The following is a 22,539-nucleotide window of genomic DNA, read 5'->3' on the forward strand; positions in this document are numbered from 1 at the left end:
GGCCATGAGATCACTCCAAGACAAAACCTTACTAAAGATGAGTAAAGAATACTAAACACAAAAGGAAATAATCCACTATAAAAGAGACAACAAATGAAATAAAGACAGCTTTAGAACTCAAAGAACTTCTGATAAAAGAACCATCAGACAGACACTATAAAGGAAGTACACTTAAAATGATTATGAATATAAAAGAAAACCTCAAAACCATATGAATGAGATACCATGAAAAAAATAACAGGCAGATTTGAAAACAAATCAACTAAAAATTCTAAAAATAAAAAACGCAGTCACTGAAATGAAACTCAATGAACAAGTTAAAATAGATCAGACACAGCTGAAGAAAAAGTAAAAAACTAGAACACAGGAAACAGCCAGAAGGCAACTCAGAGAAATAGTGAGATGAAAAATACCAAAGAAAAGTGAAGTGATACTGAGGACTAAATGAAAAGATCTGACATGTAGGAGTTCTAAAAGGAGATAATAAAATGCAAACAGACAATATTCAAAGAGATAATGCCTCAGAAATTTTCAGAACTTTCAAAAGGCATGAAGCCTCAGATTTAAGAAACAAAACTAGATCCATACCATCTACATTGTATTGAAACTGCAGAAATCCAAAGTCAAAGAAAAGATCTTAAAAGAGCTTTATTCTTCTTAAGGCATGAATAAGAAAGAATAAAATAACTATACTTCATGGTCCAATATTTAAAGGGCCATTAGTGGAACAGCAGTAGAGAGAGAGGACCTGTATCAGGAAAGAGTGTGGGAGGGCAGAGCTGGGCTTGAAAAATGGGCAGGATTCCCATAGATGGGGAGAGATGAGAGCACCTGGGGGTGGGAGTGGGTTGTCTGAATAAGCTGAGGGAGGAAAATATGGGGCAAAGGGAAGGACTTCTTTCTGGCTGCCAAACAGAGTAACAGAAAAAAGTGTGGTTGGCTGGAACTAAAGTAGTATGTTGTTCACTAATATTAGGCTAAAGCATTTGAACTTAATAGTAGGTAACAAGGATCAAATTTTTGAGCAAGTGATAGGCTCTAAACTGAACTTCTGCCACAAATCTCTTATCCCAGCAGCAGCATTCCGGGTGCATATAGGAAGAAGGACTGTTACCTTTAAGTAAACTTAGGAAACAATTCTAATAGTCTAAGCTTTTCAAAAGACTTTAGAAAATATTCCAATTACCACAGAGAGAATCTGCAGAAAGACCCAGAAAAAAGGCAATGGGAATGAAGATGAAATATAGAGAGAAGAGGGGGAGGAGAGGGAGGTAAGAATATAAATGAATATTTATAGACATTTTGATGGTGGAATTAAAAGGACTTCAAGGATTGGGCTGTGGGCAGAGGGGTGGGGGTGGGGTGGGCAGTGGGCAGGAAAAAGAAAGGGAAGAAGACAGCACTGAGGTTGAGACTGAGTGAGTCAGGAAATAGTGGTGGTATATTTTTTCTCCAGAGACAGGCAGTGTGACCCAGCAGAAAAGAACACTGGAATACAAAGAAGCTTTAGTTTAGGACTCTCTCTGACAAGCTACTTAACTACACAGACTCCATTTCTCCAGCACTGTAAAATGAAACAAGTTAAGAGAAAATGAATTAAATGTTGGACCACTGTGGTGTCAAGGGGATTCAGAATAAACTTTCAGCAAGCAGTGAGAAATATGCAGTGAGGGTCTGGAGCTCAGGAGAAAGGCAGTTCTGAAAGGACAGAGAACCACCAACATAGAAGAGATGGTTAAAGCTGTTGGAGTAGATGAATGACATTATTTAAATGCATAAAGAGAAGAGGCCTGTGAATCTTGAGATACACAAATGCAGAAAAGGTACCTTAGAGTCTTATCAGGAAGGGGTATCCTGAGATAGTGTATCATAATTAGATGACATACCATACTGAGAGAATGAAGTTGTGTGCCATTTTCCATTGCTAATCAATTTCCCCAAGGATTGATAAAATGTAAGGAAAATACAAGCCTTTATCATGAACTTTCCCTACTATCTGGGAAGCACAGATCCTTTGCTTTCATTACGGTGCTAACCAAAGTCCTATTTCAAAGGAGTTTTAAAAATATATAACTCCGGGGGCTTCCCTGGTAACGCAGTGGTTGAGAGTCTGCCTGCCGATGCAGGGGACACGGGTTCGTGCCCCGGTCTGGGAAGATCCCACATGCCGCGGAGCAGCTGGGCCCGTGAGCCATGGCCGCTGGGCCTGCGTGTCCGGAGCCTGTGCTCCGGCAACAGGAGAGGCCACAGCAGTGAGAGGTCCGCGTACCACAAAAACAAAAAAAATGTAAATATAACTCCAGTTTTATAAAGACAGATACTTCATAATCTAAGGCTTCATGCTGAAATTCTGCCTGGCTCATTCTTGTATGATACTATAAAACACACAGCTAATCCACCAAGTTAGCCCAATAGGAAAGTTGGCTTCACCACAACAAGACTGAGAAATTGAGGTCCAAACAGGTCCAATGTAAGCTACATCAGAATAACTTTCTGAAAGGCTATCAAAAACTTGGATTTAGTTAACCCACAGCACATACAGAAACATGGCTGGGAGGCAGACATGATGCTTGTGGTTACTGTGCTCTAAAGGGAACGTCCTCAAATCTTTTCTTTGAAACTAGTTACACTAGACAAGAGCCCAAGATCAAGAATGTTTTGTAAATGGGATCCCTTACATCTTTCTAATTCTCATTTCTGGTCCAAATAAGTTATGTCACACTCTTCTCTTTTGGTTCCTGCCCCCTATAGTTCACCATTCTGCACGCAGCTGGGGCAAAATGATCCTGGTTTAAAGCAAAAGCCAATGCAAAGTGTGGGTTTTTCCTGCTCATTCTAAATAAGCAGCTACTAATTGTAAATATTGCAAATTCAAGTAAAGTCTAACATTCAAAAGGCTGTGACTGCTTTTTATGGTCATAAGCATCCAGAATTACTGTATCTAAAGATTAATGATTTTCAGAATCTTCCATTTTCTTAATGATATAGAAATATTAGCCTAGGTTACAAATTTTAAATTATTTCAGCTGAAATTTATCATAGCTTCCCTTGGATAACAGGGTTTTGGCAAGAATCCAGAGCTAGTAACTGAATATAGTAAGTGCTGCACCTCAAATCAGCCTGATTTTCAATCCCTGACCAAAATAATCAGAACACAGCTTCTCAGCCTCTCCCGTAAGAAAAATCCCCCAATCCAAATTATTTATCAAATATGTATCTTTCTATATAATCATAACCTTCCACCAAACAGCAGCAAGATGCCTGTATCAAAACGTGATCAGACCAGGAAGAAATAGAAAATATGAACAGACCAATCACAAGCACTGAAATTGAAACTGTGATTAAAAATCTTCCAACAAACAAAAGCCCAGGACCAGATGGCTTCACAGGCAAATTCAATCAAACATTTAGAGAAGAGCTAACACCTATCCTTCTCAAACTCTTCCAATATATAGCAGAGGGAGGAACACTCCCAAACTCATTCTACGAGGCCACCATCATCCTGATACCAAAATCAGACAAAGATGTCACAAAAAAAGAAAACTACAGGCCAATATCACTGATGAACGTAGATGCAAAAATCCTCAACAAAATACTAGCAAACAGAATCCAACAGCACATTAAAAGGGTCATACACCATGATCAAGTGGGGTTTATTCCGGAATGCAAGGATTCTTCAATATATGCAAATCAATCAACGTGATACACCATATTAACAAATTGAAGGAGAAAAACCATATGATCAACTCAATAGATGCAGAGAAAGCTTTCGACAAAATTCAACATCCATTTATGATAAAAACCCTGCAGAAAGTAGCCATAGAGGGAACTTTCCTCAACATAATAAAGGCCATATATGACAAAACCACAGCCAACATCGTCCTCAACGGTGAAAAACTGAAACCATTTCCACTAAGATTAGGAACAAGACAAGGTTGCCCACTCTCACCACTCTTATTCAACATAGTTTTGGAAGTTTTAGCCACAGCAATCAGAGAAGAAAAAGAAACAAAAGGAATCCAAATCGGAAAAGAAGAAGTAAAGCTGTCACTGTTTGCAGATCACATGATACTATACATAGAGAACCCTAAAGATGCTACCAGAAAACTACTAGAGCTAATCAATGAATTGGTAAAGTAGCAAGATACAAAATTAATGCACAGAAATCTCTGGCATTCTTATGCATTAATGATGAAAAATCTGAAAGTGAAATTAAGAAAACACTCCCATTTACCATTGCAAAAAAAAGAATAAAATATCTAGGAATAAACCTATGTAAGGAGACAAAAGACCTGTATGCAGAAAATTATAAGACACTGATGAAAGAAATTAAAGATGATACAAATAGATGGAGAGATATACCATGTTCTTGCATTGGAAGAATCAACATTGTGAAAATGACTCTACTACCCAAAGCAATCTACAGATTCAATGCAATCCCTATCAAACTACCACTGGCATTTTTCACAGAACTAGAACAAAAAATTTCACAATTTGCATGGAAACACAAAAGACCCCGCACAGCCAAAGCAATCTTGAGAACGAAAAATGAGCTGTAGGAATCAGGCTCCCTGACTTCAGACTATACTACAAAGCTACAGTAATCAAGACAGTATGGTACTGGCACAAAAACAGAAATATAGATCAATGGAACAGGATAGAAAGCTCAGAGATAAACCCACGAACATATGGTCACCTTATCTTTGATAAAGGAGGCAAGAATATACAGTGGAGAAAAGACAGCCTCTTCAATAAGTGGTGCTGGGAAAATTAGACAGGTACATGTAAAAGTATGAAATTAGAACACTCCCTAACACCATACGCAAAAATAAACTCAAAATGGATTAAAGACCTAAATGTAAGACCAGACACTATCAAACTCTTAGAGGAAAACATAGGCAGAACACTCTATGACATAAATCACAGCAAGATCCTTTTTGACCCACCTCCTAGAGAAATGGAAATAAAAACAAAAATAAACAAATGGGACCTAATGAAACTTCAAAGCTTTTGCACAGCAAAGGAAACCATAAACAAGACCAAAAGACAACCCTCAGAATGGGAGAAAATATTTGCAAATGAAGCAACTGACAAAGGATTAATCTCCAAAATTTACAAGCAGCTCATGCAGCTCAATAACAAAAACACAAACAACCCAATCCAAAGATGGGCAGAAGACCTAAATAGACATTTCTCCAAAGAAGATATACAGACTGCCAACAAACACATGAAAGAATGCTCAACATCATTAATCATTAGAGAAATGCAAATCAAAACTACAATGAGGGCTTCCCTGGTGGCACAGTGGTTGAGAGTCCACCTGCCGATGCAGGGGACACGGGTTTGTGCCCCAGTCCAGGAAGATCCCACGTGCCACGGAGCAGCTGCGCCTGTGAGCCATGGCTGCTGAGCCTGGGCGTCCGGAGCCTGTGCTCCACAACAGAAGAAACCACAACAGTGAGAGGCCCGCATACCGCAAAAAAAAAAAAAACAGAGAAAAAAAAAACTACAATGAGGTATCATCTCACACCAGTCAGAATGGCCATCATCAAAAAATCTAGAAACAATAAATGCTGGAGAGGGTGTGGCAAAAAGGGAACCCTCCTGCACTGTTGGTGGGAATGTAAATTGATACAGCCACTATGGAGAACAGTATGGAGGTTCCTTAATAAACTACAAATAGAACTACCATATGACCCAGCAATCCCACTACTGGGCATATACCCTGAGAAAACCATAATTCAAAAAGAGTCATGTACCAAAATGTTCACTGCAGCTCTATTTACAATAGCCAGGAGATGGAAGCAACCTAAGTGTCCATCGACAGATGAATGGATAAAGAAGATGTGGCACATATATACAATGGAATATTACTTAGCCATAAAAAGAAACGAAATTGAGTTATTTGTAGTGAGGTGGATGGACCTAGAGTCTGTCATACATAGTGAAGTAAAGCAGAAAGAGAAAAACAAATACCGTATGCTAACACATATATATGGAATCTAAGAAAAAAAAAAGTCATGAAGAACCTAGGGGTAAGGCAGGAATAAAGACACAGACCTACTAGAGCATGGACTTGAGGATATAGGGAGGGGGAAGCTGTGATAAAGTGAGTGAGAGAGTGTCATGGACATATATACACTACCAAACGTAAAATAGATAACTAGTGGGAAGTAGCCGCATAGCACAGGGAGATCAGCTAGGTGGTTTGTGACCACCTAGAGGGGTGGGATAGGGAGGGTGGGAGGGAGGGAGACGCAAGAGGGAAGAGATATGGGAAAACATGTATATGTATAACTGATTCACTTTCTTATAAAGCAGAAACTAACAAACCATTGTAAAGCAATTATACTCCAATAAAGATGTTAAAAAAAAACACAAAAAAACGTGATCAGAACATAAGAATCACTGACTGCTATACTTAGGACAAATGACATGCTTTACTGACATTAAAACATTTCGGATATGGGGATATATGTATATGTATAGCTGATTCACTTCGTTATAAGTCAGAAACTAACACACAATTGTAAAGCAGTTATACTCCAATCAAGATGTTTTAAAAACAGGGCTTCCCTGGTGGCACAGTGGTTGCAAGTCCGCCTGCCGATGCAGGGAACGCGGGTTCGTGCCCCGGTCCGGGAGGATCCGACGTGCCACGGAGCGGCTGGGCCCATGAGCCGTGGCCGCTGGGCCTGCGCGTCTGGAGCCTGTGCTCCACGAAAGGAGAGGCCGCAGCAGTGAGAGGCCCGCGTACCGCGAAAAAAAAAAAAATTAAATTAAATTTAAAAATTGGGGGATAGTAACTTCCAACACTATGGACATACAGAGAGAAATAACACACAGCATTTTAAAGAATCTATAATATACAGTCTCTAAATTGGCTCACGATTGCTCTCAGTGTGTTTATAAAACTCAGATTTTTACCTGAACTCTTAAATAACTGAGAAATAATTAACTTTCATGATTTGATACAATATGGAGACTACCTATAGGTGATACCCAAACCTTAATTAGTTCTTTAACATTTGCCAAATGCACAAAAATGTAGCAATAGATTAATTCTTGAAAAAAAAGTTTTCGGTAAAGGTTTTCAAAGGAGGGGAAATTTTAAGCCACAATGCAAACCAGCAGGTTATGAAGACTCAGTTAACATAATGATTGTGGAGAAACCCTGAATACTAGTAATGGCGTGCAGAAATGGGCCCTCCCTCTCATGTTAACACTGGAGAGATTTCAAATTTTTCTTGTCTATTTGGCAGCATTTATTATGATTTAAGGTGCACACAGTTGATGAGCCAGCAATCCCACTTCTAAGAATCTGTCCTCCAAAAATAACAGCATGAGAACATAAAAAAATATATGTGCAAGGATTATTACGGAACTATTCATAACTGTAAAATTTGGAAAACTAAATGTTCACCAATAAGGGAATGGTTATTCAAATTATAGAATGTTCACACAACAGAATATCATGCAGGCATAAAAAAATGTAGACGTTTATACTGGACCTGGAAAGATGCCTAAGATAGACTGTTTAAGCAAAAATACACGTTGCAGATTAATGGAGAAGAGTGAGTCCATTTTTGTTTTAATGTTATATGATTACAATATACTAGCATAGTAAGGGAAGGACTGGAACATAACTGATAACCAGCTAAAATTATTAGCCTCTGGGGCTGGGAATGAAAGAACAGGCAGGTAGCAAGGAAATTTCACTTCCTTCTTTCTGAAAAAAATTTAAGTGTTAGGACTGTAGGTCATTTTTCACTTTCTTATTTGTAATTCAAACAACAACGGTAAAAGCTTTTAGATCTCAAGGAAAAAAATGAGAGAAGAAAAATCATCTTCCACTTTCTAAGCACAATGGTAAAGTTTAAAACAAAACAAATTCTAATAAAAGAAAGATGTAGAAATTGTATAACACACAGAAATCTCATACCAAGAGAATAATCTAATTAGAGAAAAATGTATAGCACTTATATACCAAATCTTAGGGACGCTTCGTGTTCCTGGGATCTTGCCAAAGACAAGCTATCTTTTCAGGGAGACTCTGCCCTCTAGTGTACCCTAAAAGAAGCTAAAGCACTCAAAGTAAATCAATAAATTCGTGTTATAACCAAAATATTTCCACTTCATTTCTAGAGCATCACAATCTTCTCCTTAAATGAATGTCTCCATATCCAAATATGTCTCCATATTTCCAAATCGATTTCCTATTATCGTACTGAGTAAACTTTATGAAAGTTATAGCTTCAGCTACCTATTCTTTCCATTCTTCCCTACACTACCAAGAAGCACCCAAAGTACTTTCCTGAGACCTATTTCACACCAAGAAAAAGTTGGCACAACCAAGGGTACAGGAATATAGCAAAATAAAAGTTTAAAATTTTATAACACATACAGGCACCTGGCTCTTAAACTCACAGATTGTTGAAACTTGTTGGCACTTTAACTCAAGGGTAAGGGCAAAGGAAAAAAGAAGGCTGCTCTGTGTAATAAAGTTCAACTCCTCATAGGATTTTCTAAAAAGACTAGAATTTGTTCAACTCTGGGCAACACTGAAAACCAAAAGGGACATTTCCTAGATTCATAGTATTTGCTGTAGGTATTCAATCCCATCCTGGTGACTGCAAATGAAAAATGTTCTTACTTTGAAAGCTCTTCTATGTTTGGGATCTCATTTAGACGCCTACATTGCTTGATCCAAATGTCAAAGAGTCTCCAAAAAAAGCGGAGGGGGGGGCGGGGGCGGGGAATAACCACTAATCTCTCCATTCATAATTCTTTCACTTTCTAGCTCGGCCTGGAACAATCTCTTCAAATCAAGAATGTGAATGAGGGGCTTCCCTGGTGGCGCAGTGGTTGAGAGTCCACCTGCCAATGCAGGGGACACGGGTTCATGCCCCGGTCCAGGAAGATCCCAAGTGCCACGGAGTGGCTAGGCCCGTGAGCCGTGGCCGCTGAGCCTGCGCGTCCGGAGCCTGTGTGCTGCAACGGCAGAGGCCACAGCAGTGAGAGACCCACGTACCACAAAAAAAAAAAAAAAAAAAAAAAGAATCCGACTGACAATGCAGGGGGACACGGGCTCGAGCCCTGGTCCGGGAAGATCCCACATGCCGCGGAGCAAAGCCCGTGCACTGCAACTACTGAGCCCGCTAGCCACAACTACTGAAGCCTGTGCACCTAGAGCCCGTGCTCCGCAACAAGAGAAGCCACCACAGTGAGAAGCCTGTGCACTGCAAACAAGAGTAGCCCCCACTCGCTGCAACTAGAGGAAGCCCCCGTACAGCAACAAAGACCCAACACAGCCAAAAATAATTCATTTTTAAAAAAAGAATAAATGAGATGAGATCACCTTTAATAAACTGAAAATATTCCAAGTATTCATGGGGAAATATTTAAAGAATTATTTAATTTCAATTTCAAATCCACTTACTCTGTACCTGCAACAACTGTAGAGGTATACTTAAAAAACAATTGAGGGCTTCCCTGGTGGCGCAGTGGTTGAGAGTCCACCTGCTGATGCAGGGGATGCAAGTTCGTGCCCCGGTCCGGGAAGATCCCACATGCCGCGGGGCGGCTGCGCCCGTGAGCCATGGTCGCTAAGCCTGCACGTCCGGAGCCTGTGCTCCGCAACAGGAGAGGCCACAACAGTGAGAGGCCCGTGTACCGAGAAAAAAAAAAAACACAACAACAATTGAAGAATAATTTAAGGGACTTCCCTGATGCAGGGGACATGGGTTCGAGCCCTGGTCCAGGAAGATCCCACATGCCGCGGAGCAACTAAGCTCATGCACCATAACTACAGAGCCTGTGCTCTAGAGCCCACGAGCCACAACTACTGAGCCCATGTGCCCCAACTACTGAAGCCTACGTGCCTAGAGCCTGTGCTCTGCAACAAGAGAAGCCACTGCAATGAGAAGCCTGCACACCGCAACAAAGAGTAGCCCCTGCTGGTCGCAACTAGAGAAAGCCCGCACACAGCAACAAAGACCAACACGGCCAAAAGTAAAAAAATAAAAAGAATAAAAAGAATAAGTTAAAAGCAAATGAGGCAGAGTATAAGCATCCATGGAAGAACATGAAGGTGAAAGTCAGTACAGGGTTTTCTTGCCCCAACACACAGCATCATTCTGGAGCCGATAAGTAAAGTAATAGCAGTACCACTGAGACTGCCAGAATCAATCATTTCCTCTTAAAAGCTATTTCTAGCTAGTCCTATTCTGGAACAAATGGCTGCTAGAAGAAATGACCTTAAAACAAGCTGGGCAAGGATATTTCCTATATGAGTCCCCTAGCAACACCCTCACATAAGCTTTCTACAACGTAGAATTCAGACCTCAGTAAGAGTCCATTACCATACTCCAATAAAGATGTTAAAAAAAAAAAAAAGAGGGCTTAAAAAAAAAAAAAGAGTCCATTACCAGATAGAAATGGTAACAGCCATTACTCCCCAGTATCACATGTTGTCCACAGCTTCACTGTTGACTGCTGGCAGATTATCAAAGTACAAACACACCTCGAACTCATTTTTTAAATGTGCTATTTTTGGACTTTGCTACTTTTTTAACCTTCTTCACAAATCAACATTTATTTAAGGCTCCCTGTTAGTCATTCTGGGACAAGTTATTAAGGAGTTTAAATCTGAGCCTCATTTTCTCACAGCTACATATACAGTTATTCTGGAAAAATGAAATAAATTTAGCCATTCAGCCTTAATTATCCAGACTGGTGGAGGGCAGGGCTACAGGGAGGATGCCAGTAATTTTACTCTGCTCTTAAGAGTCCCTGGGCTTCCCCGACTTGCTGCGGCAGACACAAGTACCCAAGTTTGAGCTTGGAAGAGCTGCCCGTTGCTATCTGTTCCCTGGTGGGCGCCAAAGGAGGATTCAGTTATGACCTTCACAAATGAGGAGGGAGCATCCTGGTGCTTCTGCTGTGCTTTCAATCAGAATGACAAGTGAGACGCGTCTATTCAGGTGCCACCCAGCTCGGTGGGAGTCCGCTCTCAGCACCTGGACAGGTGGGAGACGAGGTCCCCTTCCCCCAACCCGGGGCGGGCAGGTGGCCCAGGAACCTAGTCCCGAGCTGCCAAGCGCCAGACAACCACCTCCCTCCCATGATCAGGAAACCAGAGGTCACCTTCCCACAGAAACTTTATTTTTCACAAATCTCAAGTGCAAAACACAGACGACCATTTTTAAAAAGCAGAGTCAAATTTTTAACCACAGAATGTCTACAAGAATTATACCTTTTCAAAACACAACCAATTTTTATATTTCAAAAATATCTCAACTCGAATAAATTAATTTCTTAAAAAGTAAAAAAAAATTTAAAAATGTGCTAGCTCCTTCAATTTCATGAGATAAGGATGAGATTAAAATATAGTACAGGAGGGCTTCCCTGGTGGCACAGTGGTTGAGAGTCCGCCTGCCGATGCAGGGGACACGGGTTCATGCCCCAGTCCGGGAAGATCCCACATGCCGCGGAGCGGCTGGGCCCGTGAGCCATGGCTGCTGAGCCTGCGTGTCCGGAGCCTGTGCTCCGCAACCGGAGAGGCCACAGCAGTGAGAGTCCCGCGTACCGCAAAAAAAAAAAGAAAAAGAAAAAAAATATATAGTACAGGAAACCCAGACTAGTCATGGTTAATGAGGGAAAGGCTTACAAAGGAAATGGGAGTAAATAGTCATCTCACTTCCTTCAAAAATAACAAAACACAAAATAGCTTTCAAAAAGTCCTTCATAGGTTATAAAGCTGAAGAGATACTTTTAACAAAAAAGGCCAATTAGGAGGGTAAGAAAGAGTGGTTGTAAGGCGCAGGGGCTGAGAGCCCAGACTTTGGTCTCAAATAGAACTGGACTGGAATCCAGGCTCCACCATCCATCAGCTATACAATTCTAACAAATTAAGGGCCCCTCCCTGAGCCTCAGTTTCCTGAACTCTTGAAATGTTTATGTGGAATAAATGAAATAATACATGTAAAACACTTAGCACTGTGCCTTAAATTTGGCAAACTGTCAATAAACAGAAACTATTCTTTTAAAATGGATATAGAAACATTTAACCTACAGCATGAGAAGACAGTATGTCATACTTAATCTAGAGAACAAACTGGTTCCAAAAGGAAATTAACCTGGTCATTAAAGGGAAACATGGCATTCTAGCATGTGAGAAACACCTGACTACAGGAAGCAAGCGGGTAGCATAAATGAGGAGCAGGGACAGGAACAGGCACAACCCATCTACTCTGCTCCAGCTCCTTACTGCTCTAAGGAAAGAGGGAGGGCAGCGGCACAACTTCTCATTTCTGAAGAAAAACCAGTAATCCAGAGTTTATGTCAACTCTCCTGATTTTTAAATACTGACCGAATAAAAACATCCAAGGACAGATCTGATCCATCAACTTCCAGTTTGTGAATGTCTAACCTGGAGCAGAGTCTCAAACTGGAAACTGAAGGACCCCAGCTCCCTTAAAACAGCATGTCACAAAGCTAGCATTCTGGAAAAGCAAATTCTCTGTACAAACTGTCCTAAGCACTGCAGGATATTTAGTATCCCTGAAACCCACCCACTAAGTACCAATGGTCTCAAGTCATGTGACACCAAAATATCTCACCAGACGTTTCTGAACACCTCCTACTGGCAGCACCACATTCGCTAAGAGTAACAAAGTTACTCTTTGAGGAGGACTTCCCTGGTGGCGCAGTGGTTAAGAATCCGCCTGCCAATGCAGGGGACGCGGGTTCGAGCCCTGGTCCGGGAAGAGCAACTAAGCCTGTGTGCCACAACTACTGAGCCAGTGCTCTAGAGCCCGTGAGCCACAACTACCGAGCCCGTGCACCCCTAGAGCCTGTGCTCTGCAATGAAGAGTAGCCCCCGTTCGCCACAACTAGGGAAAAAGCCCATGCGCAGCAATGAAGACCCAACCCAATGTAGCCAAAAAATAAATAAATAAGTGTATCTCTTAAAAAAAAAAAGTTAATGAGACTCATGAACATCTACTTATGAACAGTAACAAAATAAGGACAGGGCCAGCCCTGAGTCAACTAAACTAAAACCCCAAATTATCATCAAACAGGAAATCTCACTGAAGTAGAAAACTTAGAGCTGGCTGTGGGAACAAATCAAAAGGCTTAACTCCCTCTCCTTACTTCTAACATTAATTATGACAACTGGGTCCATGAGCCATGGCCGCTGAGCCTGCGCGTCCGGAGCCTGTGCTCCGCAATGGGAGAGGCCACAACAGTGAGAGGCCCACGAACCCAAAAAAGAAAAAGAAACATTTCCACCCAGTACTGTGGCTATATCGGTTTTTGTTACATTTTTTTTTTAAAGGGCTGCTGTGTATGCAATACTCGTCAGTGTTTTTATTTTTATTTTTTAAATGAATTTATTCAGTTATTTTTGGCTGCCTTGGGTCTTCAATGCTGTGCGTGGGCTTTCTCTAGTTGCAGCGAGCGGGGGCTACTCTTCGTTGCGGTAGGTGGGCTTCTCATTGCAGTGGCTCCTCTTGTTGTGGAGCACGGGCCCTAGGCATGTGGGCTTCAGTAGTTATGGCTCGCGGGCTCTAGAGCACAGGCTCAGTAGTTGTGGCATACGGGCTTAGCTGCTCTGCGGCATGTGGGATCTTCCCGGCCCAAGACTCGAACCTGCGTCCCCTGCATTAGCAGGCAGATTCTTAACCATTGCGCCACCAGGGAAGCCCCGGTTTCTGTTACTTTAAGTGAAATGCTCAATGATCTCTGTATAAAAAAGACTATATATTGAAACTTAAAAGCCAACAAAGGGCTTCCCTGGTGGCGCAGTGGTTGGGTGTCCGCCTGCCGATGCAGGGGACACAGGTTCATGCCCCGGTCTGGGAGGATCCCACATGCCGCAGAGCGGCTGGGCCCGTGAGCCATGGCCACTGAGCCTGCGCATCCGGAGCCTGTGCTCCGCAACAGGAGAGGCAACAACAGTGAGAGGCCCGCGTACCGCAAAAAAAAAAAAAAAAAAAAGCCAACAAAGTCATATTAACTCATGTCCGAGGAGCTTGGGAGACATCAGATCAACTGCTCAGACAGCAAGACTCTGTTGTACAAATTAAAGGTCCTGGGGACTGACTGCTCAAATACACTGAGTACCAACAGGTCTTCTACCTTCAGTGTGACACTGTAAGGAATTCTATCTCTTCTATCTTTGGGGCAAACACTGCTAAACTGACACCACCCAAGATGTTGTCTGAGACTCAACAATAAAGCCTCTTTTTTTTTTTTTTTTTGCTCAATAGACCGAGAAGACAAGACACAATTACATGGGAAAATGATGTTTTTCACCCTTAGGTTTTATTGCTTTAGGTCACTCTCAATCTATAAGGAGGCAACTAAATAGTAAGCCCTTCATTAAACAAGTTAACGCTTATGGGTAGGATTATAAACTTGAACGGAACTAACGGCCACCCACTGTTGGAATAAAGTAAGTAATAAATGTTGGGTTGAAGGCAAGCAGTAAATGTACCAGCCAGACCCCCACAAACACTGGTAGAAGCTGGATTCAAGTGGCCAACAGTATTGGTAGCAAGGGCTGGAGGGGAGTGGAGGGTGAGAAGTGGATCGAGAGCTTAGACTAACAGAACTACAGGAATTCAGACACATTATGCTGAGCACGGTGCTTTTTTTCTACCAATCGTAGTTTCTTGGCATTTCTGACTCCGGCCGCTAATGAAATTGGGTGTTTTGTTTACTCCATCCGCAAAGCATAAACTTTGGCTTTTTATAGCCAAAGCAGTGTGCTATTTTAAACATGTGGCGGAAATGCACTGTCAGTTACAAACATTTGCTCCTGTGATTTTTTTTTTTTTTTTTTTTTTTTGCGGTACGCAGGCCTCTCACTGTTGTGGCCTCTCCCGTTGCGGAGCACAGCCTCCGGACGCGCAGGCTCAGTGGCCATGGCTCATGGGCCTAGCCGCTCTGCGGCATGTGGGGTCTTCCCAGACCGGGGCACGAACCACGTCCCCTGCATCGGCAGGCAGACTCTCAACAACTGCGCCACCAGGGAAGCCCTCCTGTGATTCTTATTTGCTAGCAAAGGACATGGGACAGGATGTTTTACTCTCCTGCTCTGGTTTTCCTGTATTGCTTAAATCTGTTTAGAGAGAGGAAAAATAAACAAAGTGTTTCTGCTGGGCAATTTCTATAAACTGAAGCAACTCCAAAAATGAAAAAAGTCTGTGGAAAAAATATTTTACTGCATTAAAATAATTTTCTTTTAATAAATTAGATATTTCCTGTAGATTCTTCCCCTGAAAACTTTGCATACCACGTGTGCAGCCTGCAGCACATACTAATGTCTGCACTGATAAAATGTGTACACTTAGACACCCCAGATCAAATGAATTCCTCTTGAGCCTGTCTTTTCCCAAGCATAATTACAACTGTCGAAGCTTTTTGAGATGAATTTCAGAAAAATGATCATGCCAACCTTGAAGGTCATCTTCTGGATTTATTCAGAAATTCAAGGTACATGTATCACAACTAAATGTGTCCCCATTTGCATGTACAAACTGTGAGGACTTTTTTACTGAGGCAGACATATCCTTGTAATCTGTTATGTTCCATTATAGCTTTCAAAGAAACTGATTTTGCTCAAATTTCACTTTACCCCTTTATAATGGAGTCAGTAGTTCATTAATCTACTAAAAGGTATGTCATTGGTTGACCCCTCTAGATACCCTCTATGTCCTCCACGCTGCTCTCTGCCCCAAATGCTGTCCTGTACGGACAAAAGACTCTCTTCTTTATCCAACCTTAGGCTCCTTTGAGACCTCTTCTCGCCTAAGCCTCAATCTTGGCCCCATCCTTGATGGGCTTGCATAGCTCAGTTCAGCAAGAATCCTGCTAAATCAGTTTAAACAGAACTGCCCACTCATATCTGATCACTCTTAACATACGATCAAGTTCTTCATTTGCCACCTCTGATGTATAAGTCCTTGGCCTATCTTCAGCAAGAACCCTGTTAGGTCAGTTCAGCAAGAATCTCTGGTGGCACAGTGGTTGAGAGTCTGCCTGCCGATGCAGGGGATGCGGGTTCGTGCCCCGGTCTGGGAGGATCCCACATGTCGCGGAGCGGCTGGGCCCGTGAGCCATGGCCGCTGAGCCTGCGCTCCGCAACGGGAGAGGCCATAGCAGTGAGAGGCCCGCGTACTGCAAAAAAAAAAAAAAAAAGAATCTCCCTACTTCTCATGTCTCCCCTTAGCACTGTTCCATCCACTGATCATCCTCTCACCCCCAATTCTGTTCCCTAGCTATAAATCCCCAGCTGTCTTTGCTGTATTCAAAGTTAAGTCTGATCTTTCCCCCCATTGTGATAGTCATTAACAACTACTGCAATAATCCTGAATAAGTCTTCCTTACCATTTTAACAAGTACCAGAATAATTTTTTTCTTTCATAAGCCTCAGTGGCCAATGGAGTGCCCTAGCAAGAGATGGGATGGAAGGAGGAATGGAATACTTGGATATTTATTCCCCTGGCTTCCCCCTAGATGGTCCATCACTCAAGTGAAGTTCTCAGCTCCTGACAGGAGGCCCTCCCTATCTTCACTGCCATAAACTGCTCCCTGTCTTGTCCCTTCAGGTTGGTGATGGAGCCTCATTATTACTAGGCCCAGAGATACCATACTGTCCCTCTCCCTGTGGTTTTTCATTATTTTGTGAGTTATTAAACTCTCCTCAAGGTATCCTAATTTGAGGATGCCATCTGTTTCCTGCTGGGTTCCCCTAATACAGATATCATCATAGCAGATTTCTTATCTTCTAAAGGCTATTAGCTCTTTCTAAGAAAAGAAGGCATGAATACAGAATACAGTGAGATTTCCATGAGTGACTTAGTGACTTCAACAAGGTGACCTTGCCAAGCTACCACTTCTCCCTCCTCTGGTTATCTTCATAACTACGGTAACAGTGTTTTCTGAAACACATTGTTTCCAAGTAGAATCTCTAAGCATTAATAGGGATTATTTTAAGAAACACCCAAGGAAGCTAGAAGTAAAAATTATGCTAGTTGAAACTAACTATGCTAGAAACCTAAGGCAGAAGAAATGCTGCCTTTATTTCTATCTAGTACTTAATTTACAGTAACACTTCCAATAAATGCCAAGAGACACTGTTTAATAATACCAGATACAAGCCTGGTAACCCAAAGACAAGCCTGCAGAAGGCTACTTCTGTAAGTAATCTAGAGCAGTATTTGTCAATTTCAGGTTGTAACAGATTGTGAAATCAATGGGTCATAACATTTTTTTAAATGACACATACTATACATAATAATTACATAATAATGGAAATAAAAGAGAAGAGTTCACCATACATAGTAAAGGTAAATATAATTTCACCAAATTTTTATTTCACTTTTTAACATACCTATATTTATGGGTATACTAAGTCATGATGTAAAATGTATTCCTTATTGTGAGTTGCAGTCAATAAAGTTTGAAAGTCATTGGTATGAAGAAAATCCCTTTCAAACAATATAATGATTAGAAGGCTAAAAGCATGTTGCTTCAGCCAAGAGCCTCATATTTTTTATCTCAGCCCTCATAAAAAATATAGTTTATTTCATCACCCTGTACAAGCACTTTTATAACTGAAATAGGGAATTCCCTGGCAGTCCCGTGGTTAGGACTCGGTGCTTTCACTGCTGGGGGCCCGGGTTCGATCCCTGGTCAGGGAACTAAGATGTTGCAAGCCGCGGGCACAACCGAAAACAAACAAACAAACAAAACCCACACTGAAATAAAAATTTTGTGAAAACAATATTTATTCTTACCACATGATGTACTATGACACGTATTCTATTTCATTTCTCTTAAATGATGATTGCAAACCACAGCTTGAAATGTACTGGCCTAGAGTATTAAGAGCGTCAGTCTGGAGAACTCTGTTCACATTACTCTGTTCCTCTCACAGATGCCTTCCTCGGTGTTTACCTAATTTCCACTGTGGTAGCAAGCACTCAAATCCTTTTCCTTCTCAGGTTCCTGTGTAACTACTACATGACTTCTGCCACCTAGTTGCTCCAGTGGGAGAGAAATGCTTGGATTAAGCAGATAAAAAGTATGAAGCAGATGTGGACACAGGCCATCCACACATCCCTGCACTCACTGCCATGACACCCTGAGAGCAGCGTCACTGCAAACACCCGCAGCTCATGGCCTGAGCGCCGTGGAAGCAGCTGAGCCAGCACAGATGGGAGTTGGAGGATAAATATCCCAGCCTCCTTGCCCTTGCCAAGTCCACCAGCAGGACTGATTAGCAGCCACCACCAGCAGCGGCTGGAAAATACACCCTGCACTGGCTACCTTCCCACACCTTTTCACTTCCCTGCTCAGGTTTCCTGGAGTCACCTCCCACACTAATGACTTGCATTCAAACCTTTGTCTCAGGGTTTGCTTTTGGGTAAATGCACACCAGTGTAACACAGTGTTGTTTGGAGCCAGGGCTGCAAAGATGAGAAAGGCCTGTCCTATAAAAGCTCAGAACCTGACAGGAAAACCAATGATTTTTTTTTTTTTAATGTAAAAACACAAAACAAAACTTCACTGTTTTGGGAGGAAAGGATGAAGCAACAAACTGACTTAAGGATCAGCGAAGCCCCTATAGATGACTTGTTCTACCCCAAACACCTCAAGGACAGAGAGCTCCCCTTCAGGAATCAGCAGGTGATCAGTGTTACAATGGGTGTGGTCCATGTTCACTTCTCTGTAGGCTAGTGCCCTGGTTCCTCATACTAACTGTGATGTTTCCATCTTACATACAGGTTAAGAAGAAAGGAATTTTTATTTCCTCCAAAGAAACAATTCTAGTCTTCAGCTAAAAATAAAATAACCCATGTAGTATGGAAAATATGAAGGGAGAAAAACTATTAAGTTCTTGATGATGTGTTAACAAAATTATTTGCAAGTCAGCTTTGACCTTTTTCTGTTCCTATGAGGTCTTTGGGGGTGGAAGCAAGTACTCAACCCAAATCTTTATTACAAGTTCTGATAATCTGCTGATATTTTCATTCAAAAATTATTTTTTAGGGACTTCCCTGGTGGCACAGTGGTTAAGAATCCGCCTGCCAAAGCAGGGGACACGGGTTCAAGCCCTGGTCTGGGAGGATCCCACATGCTGCAGAGCAACTAAGCCCATGCACCACAACTACTGAGCCTGAGCTCTAGAGCCCGCAAGCCACAACTACAGAGCCCATGTGCCATAACTACTGAAGCCCAGGTGCCTACAGCCCATGCTCCGCAACAAGAGAAGCCACAGCGATGAGAAGCCCCGAGCACCGCAACGAAGAGTAGCCCCCGCTCGCCGCAACTAGAGAAAGCAACGAAGACCCAACGCAACCAAAAATAAATAAATGTCATGCTTTAAAAAAAATTATTTTTTAAATGTAAAGTCTACTATGTGTTCAGCTCTGTGGCCAACGCTGTATATCAGGACTTTTTTCAGAATCAAACAAGAAGCCTGTGGCTAATTTTCCTCTGCCTCCCCCGTTTTGGTAAATATTTCAGCAAAGGCACAACAGCAGCAGAATTCCTTCTCTCAGGAAAGGAGTCACGAGAGCTACAGGTAAAGGGTGTCCTTGTACCGAAAACAGCTTCTCCAACGTGCCAGGTACACCTGGACCTGAGACTAGACTACTCACCCTGATCCGGCAGGAAGTGATGGCAGAGCTGAAGGGACATTAGCCTGGGGTTTTTCTTTCTCATTTTGCTTGAAGAAGGATTTGGCTTCTTTAGATGTAGCATCCACTTCCTTAGTCACCCTGTACCAAGGAAGGAGACACCAACTTTACAAGAGGAATAAAAAGAAAGAAACAAAATCTAAGAAAAGGGCATAAATAACAACAAGGAAAAACCCACTGGGCTTTCTGTAAATTCTGGCTGCTGAGCTTTATGATTAAAGTGTACTGTAACAGTTCTAGATAAAGACATTTTCCCCTTATTAATTTAACAAATGAAACAACAGCATATGTAAGTCTGATGTCTCTCAAGTCCCCTCTGTTACTTCTGTCAGCATGACAGTCACCACTGAATCACAGTCCACGTGGGTCACCGATGTGAAGGCTGAAAAGGCCTCTTCCACTGCACCTCACACGCAGATGAGCGCTCACACTTAAGTAAAAGCTGGAATGGGGAGATGGAGTATTTGGGAGAAAAACACTGGCATTATTTCAAGGAGAAAAGCAACAGTATAAACAATTGGGAATACTCTAAAGAAGGCTCCTGCTCTATACCTAACTGCCCAAACATGAAACAAAATTCCTTAAAACCGGCCAAACAGGCAGTGATTTAAGGGTGGAAGAAAGCAACACGATTGAGAATCCTGTCCAGTTTCAAAACTGGAAAAAATGCCCTCAATAAAACTAAGTTCCGGGCTTCCCTGGTGGTGCAGTGGTTGAGAGTCCGCCTGCCGATGCAGGGGACATGGGTTCGTGCCCCTGTCTGGGAAGATCCCACATGCCGCGGAGCGGCTGGGCCCGTGAGCCATGGCTTCTGAGCCTGCACGTCCGGAGGCTGTGCTCCGCAACGGGAGAGGCCACAACAGTGAGAGGCCCGCGTACCGCAAAAAAAAAACTAAGTCCTCTCCAGGGAAGTCCCTGTTTTTCTTTAATTAACAATAATCTTTTGAGGTTCCTACTACCTGGTTTGCAAAAACTTCTATATATCCTGGCTCCTCCCTGACCTCTTCAGAGCAGTCCCTCAGAGTCATCTGAGAGGTTGTCTTCCAGGCTTAAGTCCTCATCAAGCCCGTCAAATAAAACGTAATTCTCCAAAAAAAAAAAAAAACAAAAAAAAAACAAAAAAACTGAGTCCTAAAGCAACAAATAAAAGTATTAATGGTGCCTGAAATTTCAGATAAAGAAGGGAAATGCCTAATGCCAGCCTGGGTTTGCCAAGTCAATAAAAACATTTGAGGAATTTTGTTTAAATGCCAATCTGTCAGAGGGTCCAAGATTATGGTCACTGTGTTATCACGAGTGTTCAAACAGGTCATTCAGCATAATGACAGATGAATCCTATAAATTCCAGATTTGCAGGAATAGAAGTCTCTATCTTTTCTCTTCTTCCTTCTACGCTTCTTAGGACCAAAACCAAAATTTCTCTTTAAGAACCATCTCACTCCTGCACTCAGTACTGTGTCACCCACACAAGTGGCACAAAATAAGAGGCTGAGAGTTTTACATTAAGAATCTTCACTGGCAAAGACTACCTTAATCCTGAAGGATGACCTCAAACAAACAAACGAACACTCTGTTACTCCCCTACTGAAGTTCTTATGATGGCTCACTATTACTCAGAGGATCAAATAGAAACTGCTGAACCCCCCAAATCAAGGTCCCCCCCAAATCTGGTCCTACTCTGTATTGGGCTTAATTTGTGTGTCCCTCTATTCTCCTAAGTAAACCTCTCAGTACTAAGAGTCAAAAACAAGAGGAAGAATTTATATGATAGATTAGACCACCATTCAGCAAATATTCACACCTTCCCTGTGGACCAAGAAGATAGTCCCCTACCCTACCGATGCTGAGCTTGGATACATGACTTGCTTCAACAGTCAATGAGATGTTAGCTGATTTGACAGGAAAAGAAGCTTTAAATGTATTTGTGCTGTTTCACTTGCCCCTTGAGTTCCTCCCTTTAGCCATAAGAACAGTATGCCTCAGGGAGCTGCTGGTCTAAGATGGCTGAAAAACACATGCTGCAGATCTGAACCCAACAAGCAGCTTGGAGACCAGCCTAGATTAGCTGAACCCCAGATATCCAGAAACACATGTTCAACAAATAAATTCTTATTGGTGTACACCACTGTGTTTTGGGATGGTCTGTAGCATTCCTGTAGTAGCCGCTAACACATTTACATTTCATGAGTGAGAACACTGATATCTAAGGGGTTAAGTTACTTTTTCTCATCTAGAGATTAAGTAGCAATGCTACAGAGAGCCCTTCAGTAAATTCTATTTCCCAAAGATGGTTGCCACAAATTTCCCAACCTCCATGCTCTTCCAGAACCTGACACTACCCCAGTGAAAGGGAGAGTATATGTCACCCCCCTTGAAACTGGGTGGGCCTTTGCGGCTGCCTCGACTCACAAGATTCAGTGGAAGGGGCACTACATGACTTAAAAAGCTCACTGAGAGGGCTTCCCTGGTGGCGCAGTGGTTGAGAGTCCGCCTGCCGATGCAGGGGACGCGGGTTCGTGCCCCAGTCCGGGAAGATCCCACATGCCGCGGAGTGGCTGGCCCGTGACCCATGGCTGCTGAGCCTGCGCGTCCGGAGCCTGTGCTCCGCAACGGGAGAGGCCACAGCAGTGAGAGGCCCGCATAGCGCCAAAAAAAAAAAAAGCTCACTGAGAAAAGGTGATAGAGCTTCCAGGTGGCTCTCTCTCAAGAATGTACCTCTGAAACCCCAAGTTACCACACAAGAAGCCTGGCTGCCCCGAAGCCACCATGCTGGAGAGAATACATGGGAATACCACTGAGAGAGAGATACCTAAGGAGCCCGTTCCAG

The 22,539-nt window shown here is 42.4% G+C and overlaps 1 protein-coding gene across 2 annotated transcripts in view; it reads right to left on the reverse strand.

Annotated features, from left to right (window-relative positions):
- Nucleotides 1-22,539, reverse strand: part of CFDP1 (craniofacial development protein 1) — a 140,684-nt gene that overhangs the window by 93,107 nt on the left and 25,038 nt on the right. For both annotated transcript variants that reach the window (XM_032613314.1, XM_032613315.1), the window contains exon 5: nt 19,674-19,793. In XM_032613314.1, coding sequence (XP_032469205.1) covers nt 19,674-19,793 — 120 coding nt within the window. The remainder of the gene's footprint in view (nt 1-19,673; nt 19,794-22,539) is intronic.

Source organism: Phocoena sinus, chromosome 19 (genome assembly GCF_008692025.1).
Source record: "Phocoena sinus isolate mPhoSin1 chromosome 19, mPhoSin1.pri, whole genome shotgun sequence".
In the NCBI taxonomy this organism is placed as follows: Eukaryota; Metazoa; Chordata; class Mammalia; order Artiodactyla; family Phocoenidae; genus Phocoena; species Phocoena sinus.